This window comes from Loxodonta africana, chromosome 19, assembly GCF_030014295.1.
Source record: "Loxodonta africana isolate mLoxAfr1 chromosome 19, mLoxAfr1.hap2, whole genome shotgun sequence".
NCBI lineage: Eukaryota > Metazoa > Chordata > Mammalia > Proboscidea > Elephantidae > Loxodonta > Loxodonta africana.
Genome location: NC_087360.1, coordinates 65,173,897 through 65,186,890, shown reverse-complemented (window position 1 = coordinate 65,186,890; position 12,994 = coordinate 65,173,897). Strand labels below are relative to the sequence as shown.

The 12,994-nt window shown below is 41.1% G+C and overlaps 1 protein-coding gene across 2 annotated transcripts in view; it reads left to right on the top strand.

Moving 5' to 3' along the window:
- UNC5D (unc-5 netrin receptor D) overlaps nucleotides 1-12,994 on the top strand; it is a 627,625-nt gene that overhangs the window by 367,746 nt on the left and 246,885 nt on the right. For both annotated transcript variants that reach the window (XM_064272820.1, XM_003412541.4), the window contains exon 3: nucleotides 4,633-4,776. In XM_064272820.1, the coding sequence (XP_064128890.1) occupies nucleotides 4,633-4,776 (144 nt within the window). The remainder of the gene's footprint in view (nucleotides 1-4,632; nucleotides 4,777-12,994) is intronic.

Here is a 12,994-nt window from a genome sequence, read left to right as displayed (position 1 = left end):
TCTGCATTTGGTTAAATCACCTTTCTTGGGAATGGGTACAAGTACAAATGCCTTCCAGTCGATTAGCCAGGGAGCTGTTTTCCAAATTTCTTGGCGTAGATGAGTGAGCGCTTCTAGCAGTGCACCCATTTGTTGAAACATCTCAGTTACTATTTCATGGAATTCCTGGAGCCTTGTTTGTCGCCAATGCCTTTGGTGCAGCTTGGACCTCTTCCTTCAGTACCATCGGTTCTTGATCATATGCTCCCTTCTGAAATGGTTGAATGTCGACCAATTCTTTTTGGTACAGTGACTCTGTGTATTCCTTCCATCTTCTTTTGATACTTCCCACATCGTTTAATATTTTCCCTGTAGAATCTTTCAGTATTGTAACTCGAGGCTTGAATTTTCTCTTCAGTTCTTTCTGCTTGAGAAATGTTGAGTGTGTTCTTCCCTTTTGGTTTTCTAACTTCAGGTGTTTACACATTTCATAATAATACTTTGACTTCTCCAGCTACCCTTTCAAATCTTCTGTTCAGCTCTTTACCGCATCATTTCTTCTGTTCGCTTTAGCTGCTCAAAATTCAACAGCAATATTCAGTGTCTTCTGACATCCATTTTTCTCTTTTCTTTCTTTTTAATGATCTTTTGCTTTCTGCATGTATGATGTCCTTGATTTCTTTCTTTCCTTTCTTTTTAATGACCTTTTGCTTTCTGCATGTGTGATATCTTTGGTTTCATTCCATAACTCATCTGTTCTTCTGTCGTTAGTGCTCAGTGTCATATATGCATACGTCTGTGTGTGTGTGTGTGTGTGTATTCAATAGAGTTATTTTTCCTAAAGGGGATAGTTAGACAAGGCTGAAGACCTCACATAAGAAAAAGAAGGCCTGATCCAGAAAGACAATATTCTTTTTCGAACATGGTGATATCCCTTTGACCTTTTAAAGAAACTTGCTACTTTGATGCTACCTGTAGGGAAAAAACTGGGTAGGGGGGAGAGGGGAGTGGCTGTTGGGTTTTATATGTTTTACTTTTCCAATCCCATGGGAAGTCTCTGTGAAGAATTTGTAATTGAACCACACATTGAGCCACCCTAATTTTGAAATCACGCCCTCAACATTTTCCTTTCGATTGAGGTTATGTAGTCTGAATGAGGGAGTTGGAAACTTCCTGACAGAATGGTGTAAGATCAGTTGTGACCCTCCTAATAGGTACTGTGGTCTGCTGTGTATGCTTTTCAGAAACACAATGTACAGTTTTCTACACATGACTCTTAGACGAAATCAAAGCCAAGTTTTGAGGTTGCGATGTGGAAACTGCCTGCTTTATAAACATGGTAACCTTGAACTATTTTGAGATAGTGCTTGTCTTCATTTCCAACCTAGAGGAAATTGATAGCTAAGAAAGTTTTATAAGACAGAGTAAGCGACAAAAATAGAACTGTTCCCCATTAGCTTTGAACATATTTCTGACATTTCAGGTATATCAAACACTTCTTAGGTCAGACCCTGCTTCCCAGGATGTGGGATGTTCTGCCTCTGTAGTCTGTCCATGTCGTGCCACAGGGGAGCTCTGGTTGGGTAAAACTGCTCCACTGCTCACCTGGATGCATTCATTTGCTGTTCTCACCTCCATTTAACTCTTCAAAGTGGATCATCCACCATTTACCTCAAGTCAAAGAGAAAAATATAAAACAGGCTCTCTTCTCCAGAGTCTATTTTTGCCTATTCAACCTGACATTTTAATCCCCAAAATGGATGCTCCACTCTAGTCAACCACTCTCAGCTTTCTGTCCTACCCCTTTTTATTTTGGTGGGAGGATAATGTTACTTTAGAGGCAGTGGTGGTCCAGTGTTAGAATTCTCACCTTCCATGTGAGAGACCTGGATTTGGTTCCTGGCCCAATGTACTTCAGGCCACCACCTGTCTGTCAGTGGAGTCTTGCGTGTTGCTAAGATGCTAAACAGGTTTCAGCAGAGCTTTCAGACTAAGACAGACTAGGAAGAAAGGTCTGACGATGTATTTCTTAGGGAAAAAAAAAAACAGCCAAAGAAAATCCTGTAGATCACAGCAGTCGGATCCCATTGTACATGGGGTCACCATGAGTTGGGGGCTGCCTAGACGTTAGTAACAGCAACAATCTTACTTTATTACTCTTTCTGTATTTCCCCCCTCCTCTTTGCCTGCCAACTCCTCTTTCTTCTTGCCCCCATCCTCCTACGTCTTCTTTTATTTAAGTGCAAAGTAAAAACAACAACGATAATGATAGCAAAACCACCACTAAGGGTTCTTTCCTCCTGTGCGATGTTGCAGATGCCTTTCAAAACCCTTACCTCCCTGACAGGGAAAAAGGAATCCTTTTGTGCTTTTCACAAAAGGAGCCAAGTGAATTCTCAACGGTTATCAAGCTGATTTTCAGTATGTGGGTAGTACCTCCCACATTTAGGAAGTATAATTCAAACTGTATATGTTGTTTTATGTGGCCATAACTATAAATATTTTATGTGGCCATCACAAGCTGTAAATAAGATGTTATGGGTTGGGTAGAAGGGAATGTTACCACAGCCTAATTAATGCTACACCTCCATTCTTTTTCTTTAAGTCTTACCACCCTCAAAATATAATCATGTTCCCCCTTCTCCACCAAGAGCGCCTGGTTCACTTAAATTACACTGATGCTTCTGCCTTGTGAATGCCTTTTGAACTTAAAGAAAATAGCATAGGTAGGCACTTAATTTTTCTTTAAAGGCCCATGCGTTGGTCTCATTTTCATAATTAAATAGTATAAGAATCTGAAAAAATGGGCCCAGAATTGAATTGTTGAGAGGCGGCTGATCATCGTGCTGGCTTTGATGTGAGTGAGACAGAGCAAGGCTCAAACCCTGGGACCTGTATTTTCTGTCTGTATGACTGTAGACAAATGACTCAGCCTCTCTAAGTCATAGTTCTCTGGCTTGCAAAGTGGGAATACAATAGCATCTACTGCATCTGTGTGTTGTGGAAATGTAATGAGTGAATACCAAAAAAACCAAACCCGCTCCACCTAGCTGATTCCTTCTCATAGCTACCCTATAGAACGGAGTAGAACTGCCCCACATGGTTTCCAAGGAGGGGCTGGTGGATTAGAATTGCTGACCTTTTTGGTTGGCAGCTGAGCTCTTAAATACTGTGCCACCAGGGCTCCAGTGACTGACTAAGTAAAAGGCTTATCCTGATGCTAGGCACTCCTCTTTTCCCACACTTTCTCTCCTAGAGGAAGGCGCAGCCTCCCTGAATGTGTGTGGAATGGAAAGGGAAAGAAAGGTGACTGTAAAAGCTGCTACCCTGTGTGCCATTGGTTTAACTGATGAGGAGAGTGTCCCATTCCATCCTTGGCACTCCATGCAAGGTGACAGTTCTTCCCAAAGAAAGAAAGGCCCATAGTCCTTGGTGAGAGTTATGAAAAGAAAGATGCTATACCTCCCAGTGAGAAGCACCGAGCAAACTTTCTAACTATTTAAAAGAGAAAAGCAAACCAAACCTGTTGGTGATGAGTTGATTCCGACTCATAGCAACCCTACAGGACAGAGTAGAACTGCCCTGTATGGTTTCCAAGGATCACCTGTTAGATTTGAACTGCCAACCTTTTGGTTGGCAGCCGTAGCTCTTGACCACTAAGCTACCAGGGTTTCCATTCGAAAGAGTATGCAGAGTAATTAAAAAAAAAAGAAAAAAAACTCATTAAAAGGTGGAAACCCTGGTGGCATAGTAGTTAAGTGCTACAGCCGCTAACCAAATGGTCAGGAGTTTGAATCTGCCAGGCGCTCCTTGGAAACTCTATGGGGCAGTTCTACTCTGTCCTATAGGGCCGCTATGAGTTGGAATCGACTCGACGGCACTGGGTCATTAAAAGGTCAAAGTCTTCATAGCTCTATCCTAGTCCACAAATGTGGATTTAGTCATCTTTCTGAAAAAGGCTTGTTTCTCCTCACCTCCTCATACAGTTGTGTTGGGGCCTCCTTGGGCTCTCCTCCCAGGCCTTTAAGACCAGGGTAGTTCAACTTGTCTGCTTTCTATTTGCCCACTGTTCCATTCCCTTTGGATCCCACTGCCTCTGTTATCCCGAGCTTTTGAAGCCCACTCTTTGGCCCTTCTTTAGATTCTCCACCTTTTCACCCTCTCCTGCCCGTGTGTTCACCAGCCTCTCTTTGTTTTAAGTTACACTGCTGGGGTGAGCCTGTGTCGCTGCCATAACCAGAGATAGGGGCATTTAGAACAGCCTGGAACTGTGTCTTTGGAGTTTTTCTGTTTAGATTCTAGAATTCCGAGCTTGTACAAGTTATTCAGGTGATTGCCTTAATTAACTTTGCTGCTACATTCCTCATAGTAGATTTTACACAAAGACAGACAAAGAAAAAGCACTAAGGCAAGGGACTGTGAAAACTCTTGTATTGGAGCCACATTGGTTGCTCTTACTTTACACTTGGGTGTTCCAGCCTACTCAGCTGTTGGAATTTAATTAGCAGTGATATATTATTGTCAAAGTAATTAAAACCTTGCCTTGATTAAAAACAGAATTGTTTAATTAAAAAGAAAAGGTTTGGCTAACCTTAACTTTCTGTTGGAGAAATATGGTGGTCTCAGCTGAATTTCCCTATCTTTCTCCCTCAGGGTTGAAAGTCCGGGAGGTGTTCATCAATGTCACTAGGCAGCAGGTGGAGGACTTCCATGGGCCGGAGGACTATTGGTGCCAGTGTGTGGCATGGAGCCACTTGGGCACCTCCAAGAGCAGGAAGGCCTCCGTGCGTATAGCCTGTAAGTACACCCTTAATGACCTTCTCGTCGCGTAGGGAAATGAAAAAGAGTTAAACAGAACTGAAGAGGAGTTTCAGAGATGCCAGATGCTTCCGCAGAATATAGATTAGATGACAGCAAGGAACCATTAGAATTGCCTGTAGCTCTCCTAAATTAACTCTTTTAAAATCATATTTGAAATGTTTGATAATTTTCTCTGGAGTACAATCAGCCAATCAGTTTGGCTAAGAGATTCTGCATAGATTGTCAGAGCACAGGTGTCTCAACAATGCTCGGAAAAACTTGCTGTGAGAAAGAAACCCACAAAAATGGATTCTGCCATACACCATCAATGACAAAGGTCAAGGGGCGTCGATGGGAAAAGATGAGCAGTAACTGTTTACCGTACTTTCCAGCAAATCTGCAAAAAATGAGACATTAAAGACGTGAAGGCATTTTTATAGCCTACTCTTAAATCCCTTCCCTCTGAATCTTAGAACATGGAATTGGGTTTTAAAACTACATTTGTTTGGCCCAAGTAGAACTAAAGAGAGAGAGAGAAGACAGAAGGAGAGGGATAGATGTGATAGATAGAGACTTGGGGGTTGGGGGCATTGTTTTTCAGGCGAATCCAAGATTTCTTCACCATAGCGCAGCATCGGTGTCTTTTATAATCTCAAAAAGATTTGTAAGTACATAAACTTGTTTTCTTCTCCTTTACAACTTCTTCATCCCATCCATCCCATCATCCCAACCCCACGGAGCCCTGTTTATGCCAAGGAGTGTAAAAGTCCCTCCAGAAAGAAATCAGGAGATGGAGAGCTGAAATGGTTATTGTTGTTTTATTCAAATGCTGCCTTTGGAGTGTGCTATAAAGAATATAGCACCAGGGGGATTTATCTGAGGGCTCAAGAAATTCTTCATAGCAGATGTAGATGGTTTAGGGATTAAGAATAGGAGCGAACTGCTATTTGCAGAGATACTTGAGTTTCCTGGGAAATGAGATCTTCCTCTTAAAATATGCATTTCACCTTCACTATACTAGCAATTTGGGAGGCCCTCTCTGGATGTTGCCTTGGTTCTCATAGGCCAGGGAGAAGAGGTCACCTCGTAAGCCGCCGTGTTCTTGATGTGAGAGCCCTGCTAAATAATTTTCCTATAGTTATATAGTTAGTTAATTTGGGCCAACAAATCTTTTATGGCTTTAAAGTAACAAGTGAGCCAAGATAGGGAATATGTTTCTGTTCACTCTCTCTTAACGAGTTTTAGGAGTTCCTGGGTGGCAAAGACATTTAATGGGCTGAGCTTCTAACTGAGAAGTTGTAGGTTCAAGTCCACCCAGAGGCATCTCAGATGAAAGGCCTGGAAATCTACTTCAGAAAATCAGCCACTGAAAACCTTTTGGACCACAGTTATACTCTGACATTCATGGAGTCGCCAGGAGTTGGAACGGATTCGATGGCAACTGTTTTTTGTTGTTGTTTGTTTGTTTAACAAGTCCAGATCTGTTCTCCTGCATGGCCTGGGTTAGGCCAGCCAGGACGTTTTTCCCTAGTGAAGCGGAAGCAGGTATTATCTGTGCTCTAAACAGAGTAACAGGGCCCTGGTGACACAGTGGTTAAGGTTTTGGCTGCTAACCAAAAGGTTGGCACTTCGGATCCAGCAGTTGCTCCTTGGAAACCCTGTATGACTGTTCTGCTCTGTCCTGTAGGGTCACTATGAGTTGGAATCAACTCAATAGCAACGGGTTTGGTTTTTTAACCAGAGTAAGGAGAGCAATGGTACCTACTGCATAGAGTTACTGTGAGAGCTAGAAGTATTAATAAATATTAAGTGTATAAAACTGCTTGGTGCAGAGTTTGAACTCATCAGCCATTAACTATTATTTTATGACCTAGTTGATACCCCATAGCACCAGCATCTTTCACCTGTGGGTGTGTTAATAGATACTGAAACTAATTGAAATGAATGACAATTTTAGTGCCTTAGTAATCCTGTGGAGATTATAGATATATGTACTTAAAAAGAAATCATCTTAGGCCAGTCCTATGTGTCTAAGTCTTTCAGCGTCATAAAATTAAATGATGCTAAACATTTGAAAAATGCATGCAAAAGCTGGGCAATGAGTAAGGAAGATGGAAGAAGAATTTATGCCTTTGAATTAGGGTGTTGGCGAAGAACATTGAATATGCCATGGACTGCCAAAAGAAAGAACTAATCTGTCTTGGAGGAAGTATAGCCAGAATGCTCCTTAGAAGCAACTTAGTCTCTCATACTTTGAACATGGTATTAGGAGGGACCAGTCCCTGGAGAAGGACATCATGCTTAGTAAAGTAGAGGGTCAGTGAAAAAGAGGAAACCCTCAATGGTATGGATTGACACAGTGGCTGCAACAATGGACTCAAGGATAACAACGATCATGAGGATGACACAGGACTGGATAATGTTTTGTTCTGTTGTACGTAGGGTCTCTCTCTATGAGTCAGTACCTAACAACAACAACCTAACACACACATTGGAAAACACTTTTACATTCTATCATTTCCAGTGATTTTAAAGCCATGAAATACTTTCATGGTAATAACCTGAGAACTCTCTTAAGGGATTGAAAAAAAATTTATTGTTCTCATATATGATATACAGGAGTGTATATAATAAAGATGTGCTTGTTAATTAAAAAAAATCAGAAAGTCTTTAAAACCTATGTTACGAAATGCAATTAATATGGTCTTTCATATAATTTAGATATATTTTTAATTTCTTCTCATGTAGAGAAAAGACAAGTTCTTTATTTAGAATTATTTATGCAACTCTAGGCATGATTTGTCATTAAACATTGCAGTTGACTTGGGGACCAATGTACATTAAAATGTAAATTGAAATTTAACTATGTAGAAAGGCACCAAGAGTGGTGGTGGGAGGGGGAACTGCCTTTAGGATCTTGATTGGAATTCTTTTGATTTGCTTGTAGGAAAAAAAATCACTTATTTTTAAATATAATTTTCATGTTTTGTTTCTAAATGTTGGGATAAGAGAGATTTCTGGCTGCTATTTGCAAGCACTTCTCTCAAATAACACATTACGCGTGAGGATAGGCTTTATTCCCAATAAATGAAAAGCCAAATTGGATTTAATTGTCACTATGTTTCTTCTTTTAAGATTGGTTTTTGAAGTACTAAAGACATCTTAATGTGCAAAGTATGGATTTTGATAGATGAATGTAGCTTATGAAGCTGATGACAATTATCTTGAGGGGACTTTGCAAAATTATTATCATTTTTTTATATTATTCATTAAATCATTGTAATTCAACATCAGAGCTCCTTATGTTTCCTCCATTTAACCAATAATTCATTAAGAATTTAACAATTTAAAAACTGCAGTGGTCAAAACCCATGGCAGCTGGGACATTCAGCCAAGGGATGGACTGGAGTGTCTTGACATGATCAGGCTTAGCTGATCTCTACAAACTGCTCCAAGAAGCCCACTGGGCTGACAGCCACTTAGAGATGATTCCATTTTAAAGGTAAACAGAAGTATTTTATCTATGCAACTCATATTTTCATTGAAATAGACCCACCCACCGTAATAATTAATGCATTTGATTTATGGTATTGGCTAAGAATATTGAATATACCATGGACTGCCAGAGGAACAAACAAATCTGTCTTGGAAGAAGTACAGCCAGAATGCTCCTTAGAGGCAAGGATGACTTTGTCTCATGTACTTCGGACATGTTAGCAGAAGGAGGACATCATGCTTGGTAAATTAGAAGATCAGCAAAAGAGAGGAAGACCTTCAACGAGATGGATTGACACAGTGGTTGCCACAGTGGGCTCAAACACAGCAATGATTGTGAGGATGGTGCAGGAACAGGTAGTGTTTCATTCTGTTGTACAGGGTCACCATGAATAGGAACCATCTCGACGACACCTTACAACAACAACAACCGTAATAATATTTGTTAAGTATACAAATCTCTGCCTCTCACCCCAAACCTCTTGGATCAGACATTGAAGCAAGGGCTAAGGAAACTGTTTTTAACAAGATATTATTCAGGTGATTTTTTGATCAGATAAATGTGTGACCAACTGCCCAGGAACAGTGTTTCTCAAACTCTTAACACACATACAAATGAACTGGGCGTCCTGTTAAAATGTAGATAATCCCCTTAACATGACTCAGTGAACCTGGTCCAGGGTCTGAGGTTATATATTTCTTACAAGCTCCGTGGTGATGTTGATCCTGCCAGTCTCTGGACCATATTTGGAGAAGCAAGACTGTAGAGTATCTTTATGAACCACTAGTTAGGCAATGTTGATTTAATCCATCTGCTCAGCTTCCTCATTTAATAGCTGGAAAGCGATGCTGAGTGAGGTTCAGGGGCTTAACCAAGGGTCACCCAGATGTGGAACCAGATCTTATATCCTTTTACTCCTATCTGAGTGCTGTTGCTACTAAGCCATGTTGATCTGTCATTTTAAATCAGACTGTGAAAACCATCATAGAAAGAAAAATCTCTGTGTTCTTGAGTATTTCCGTGAGGAAAGCAGGGATCGCTTTTTTATTTCATATCCGAGTAAGTTGCATTCCTCCTGATGGTCAAGTTATGCATATATGTATGCATACATACGTAGTACATACATACGCATATACACATATGTATATATATAGACAGAGAGAGGGAACGGTAGGGTGTAGAGTCTGGGTGGAGCAAATGGTTAAGTGCTTGGCTGCTAGCTAAAAGGTTGGAAGTTCAAGTCCGTCCAGAGGTGCCTCAGAAGGAAGGCCTATGGGTCTACTCCTGAAAAATCAGCCATTGAAAACCTTGTAGAGCACAGTTCTATTCTGACACACATGGGATCACCATGAATCTAGATGAACTCGACAGCAATTTGCGTGTGTGTGTGTGTGTGTGTGTGTGTGTGTATATATATCATGGCACATTGCTACCTTAGTGGACAAAAAAATAGGACAGGCTTTGCTTCAGGAGCCAAACCACCCACCCTGTCATCTTACACTGTTGTTTTTTCCTTAATAATTCCACACTGTGTCAGGTAGATGTTGGCTGCCCATCCAACTGCCTAGGGCTGGAAATAGTGGAGACCCATTTTCAAAAGTGATTTTATAAAGGTAAAAATAAATAACCCACATTCCCCCAACAATGTTGGCAGGGGCCCGTCTCTGGAGAAGGATTCTCACAGGCCCTCTCTCGTTTGTCTGGTTCAGTCGAGCTGGAGGTAGACGGGCGTGCTGTGGCATCTTTTACTTCTGCTGCTGGACGGTTGACAAAACGAGAGATAGTCAATTATTCGTAGTTGTTTATTTTCATGTGTGAACATTTGGCTGCTTAGCCCTTGCTTTTCTTCCCTGTTCTTCTCTCCCATCTTCATCTCTTACAAAATGGTATGACTATACCATTAACCCTTGGTTGGTTAAACCCTTCTTAACACTTGGACCTTTTCTCCACATGGAAGTTGGGATTTTGGGGAATAAAGGAAACATTTGCTTGTTACAGTCACATATCATGTTTGCCACTTGAGAGAAAACACAGCATGGAGCCATTGTTTTGTTGATTTAAAAAAAAAAAACGACTATAAAATAGGGTGAATCCTGAATATAATTCAAATATGTCACTTATTTGAGACAGCTGTAGAATATCTATGCAGCAGTGCCAAAAATGAGAGAAGAGCTTGGAGAAGAGCCATTGAAAAGCTATGAAACCCCTAACTTCTGTACATAGGCTTATCGTAAAAATCGCATTATTTTCATTTGCTTCTTTGGGGGTGGTCTTTTTGAAAACTAGGCAAGAGAGACATCTAGTTAAAACTCGGTTATGGATCTCTTCTTTATGGTGTTGATAAATAATTGTACCTGCCCCCCCCCCCAATTTTTTAATAGCCTCCTCCACCCTACAAAATTTAATTTTTTTTTTATTAAATATAGGTGTATCTGCCTGCCATTCAAATTCAGCCTTAACTTGCATCTCCAGGCTTATCTACCATTACTTCCATGCTAGTGTGCTGTGCTCCAAAGGAAGGGCATGGCTTAGATTCTGGGACATGGGACTCACTTTCCCCCTCTTTGATTTCCTTGTCTTCTTTCTCCTCCCTGAAGCGTATTCTCAGCCCCCATCTTCCTACTCAATGGAAGTTTATCAGGGCAAAGGATATAGATTTTATTTCACTTCATCTCTAATTTTCTCCACCAAAGAAAACACACTTTATGACAGGCAATACAAACAGCTGATAAGGAAACAACAACAATAACAAAATTTACATCTTGTTTGTTCATCTTTGCTAAGTAGCAAAGGTGTGCTAAATAAGGTGTGGCAGACATCAGTCCGTGCAGAATTATGTATCTAGCATGTTCTAGGTAGCACAATAATAAAATACCGTCCCTACTTTTGAAGCGTTTACAGTGCCATGAAGAGCTATAAATAAGTATTTTCAATAGAGTGTGGTTAGTGTTAAGTATGATATGTTTGAGGAACCCACAAGAGGGACAGTTGGCTGGTTCTAGGGGCCTAAGGTACACTTCCTGGTTGATGTGTGAGTTAATTCCTGAGGAAGAAGGAAGGTTAACAATTTAAAGAACGTGCATTCTAGGTTAAGGAAGGAGTTTGAGGAAAAGCACAGAAAGATCAAAGAGTTTGGCCGTGTGGAAAACAAGCAATCATGGCACTCTTGATGATGGATACATTGCAAGGTGGCAGGAGATGTGGTATCCAGGAAAATTATGTAGGTCAGACTAGGGAGGACCTTTGAAATCTCTGCTAAGAATTTAGTTTCATCCAAGATGTGGTTTGAGCCCCTGAAGTACCTTAAGCAAGACAATGATAAGGTCATATTTTGTAAATCCTACTGTTTACCACATGAGAGAGATTTAAGGGTCACTAGACTTGAGTTGAGACCCCCAGCCTCCTCTTACCTTATCTTATTCTAGAATGTTCCTCACCACTTCCTGTGTTCTAACTAGAGCGACATTTTTTCTTCTTCACATACACTACGATTATTCCTGTTTCAGAGTCACTGGGTGATGCAAACAGTTAAAGGACTCAGCTCCTGAGAGGTTGCAGGTTCTCATGAACCCAGAGCCTCAGAAGAAGGGCCTGCCGATTTACTTCCAAAAAATCAGCCATTGAAAACCCGATGGAGCACATTTCTACTCTGACGTGTGGGGAGTCGCTATGAGTAGAGTTGATTGACAGCAACTGGCAGTGGCAGTGTTCCTGTTTCAGGTCATTTTGTCATTCCCTTTTCCTGGAAGGCATTCCCAGGCCTCCAAGTGATGGACTTTCTCTTGTCAACTCTAGTTGTATCTGTATATTTATTAGGCCTCCTTACAAGACTTCACATATAATATGGATTTCACTACAAAGCAAAGTGAAAAACTTCTGGCTGAAGTGACCTCTTAGGTCTTTATTGCTCTGGCTAGATTTGTTTCATACCAATCAAATGGTAACTTCCATTGCTGCCACAGAGTTGCTGTATGGGGCCAAGCAAGCGAGGAGGTTGCTGGATGTTTGGTGGCATATTCCAACGTTTACAGACTCACACCACCAGACACACGCTATCCTGATTGACCTTCCTAGCCTGCAGGAAGACCTGTTGTTAGGGGAAGATCAAAAAGCTAATAGTGCAGTTAAAAATATAAATTTCTTCTTACTGCTGGTGGAGAAGTGGTTAAAGCGGTCGACTGCTAACCAAGAGGTCGGCAGTTCGAAACCACCGTGGGCTCTGTGGGAGAAAGATGTGGCAGTCTGCTTCTGTAGAGACTTACATCCTTGGAAACCCTCTGGAGTCCCTGTGAGTCGGAATCAACTCGATAGCAGTGGGTTAGTTCTTACTGCTAGGTTGGCTTTTTCTTTCTGACTCTGTTTTGTTTTTTTCAGCCTTCCACCCCTCTGCAATACTGCTACTGAATTACAGTCAGGCAGTGAATATTGAAAACTTAAGGTTATTTTTAGGTCATTTCTTTTTAAACTCATTGCTAGTCTCCATCCCTCTGTTTTCCTGTGGAAGGCTGGGAAGGCACTGAGGAAAGACAGGGATGATTCTTCATGTCAGTGTTGTCCTTAAAACTTTGTCTGTCCCATCAACCATGATGTCTGTTTTGCACTGGGGTGTTCCTCAAGATGCTGAACTGCAATGGGCTGTAGCGCTGCGTCCACGGGTCAAGCAGTCTCATGAATGAACAGCATGGTCTTTTCATAGACTTCGTGAACTGAGCAACCTAG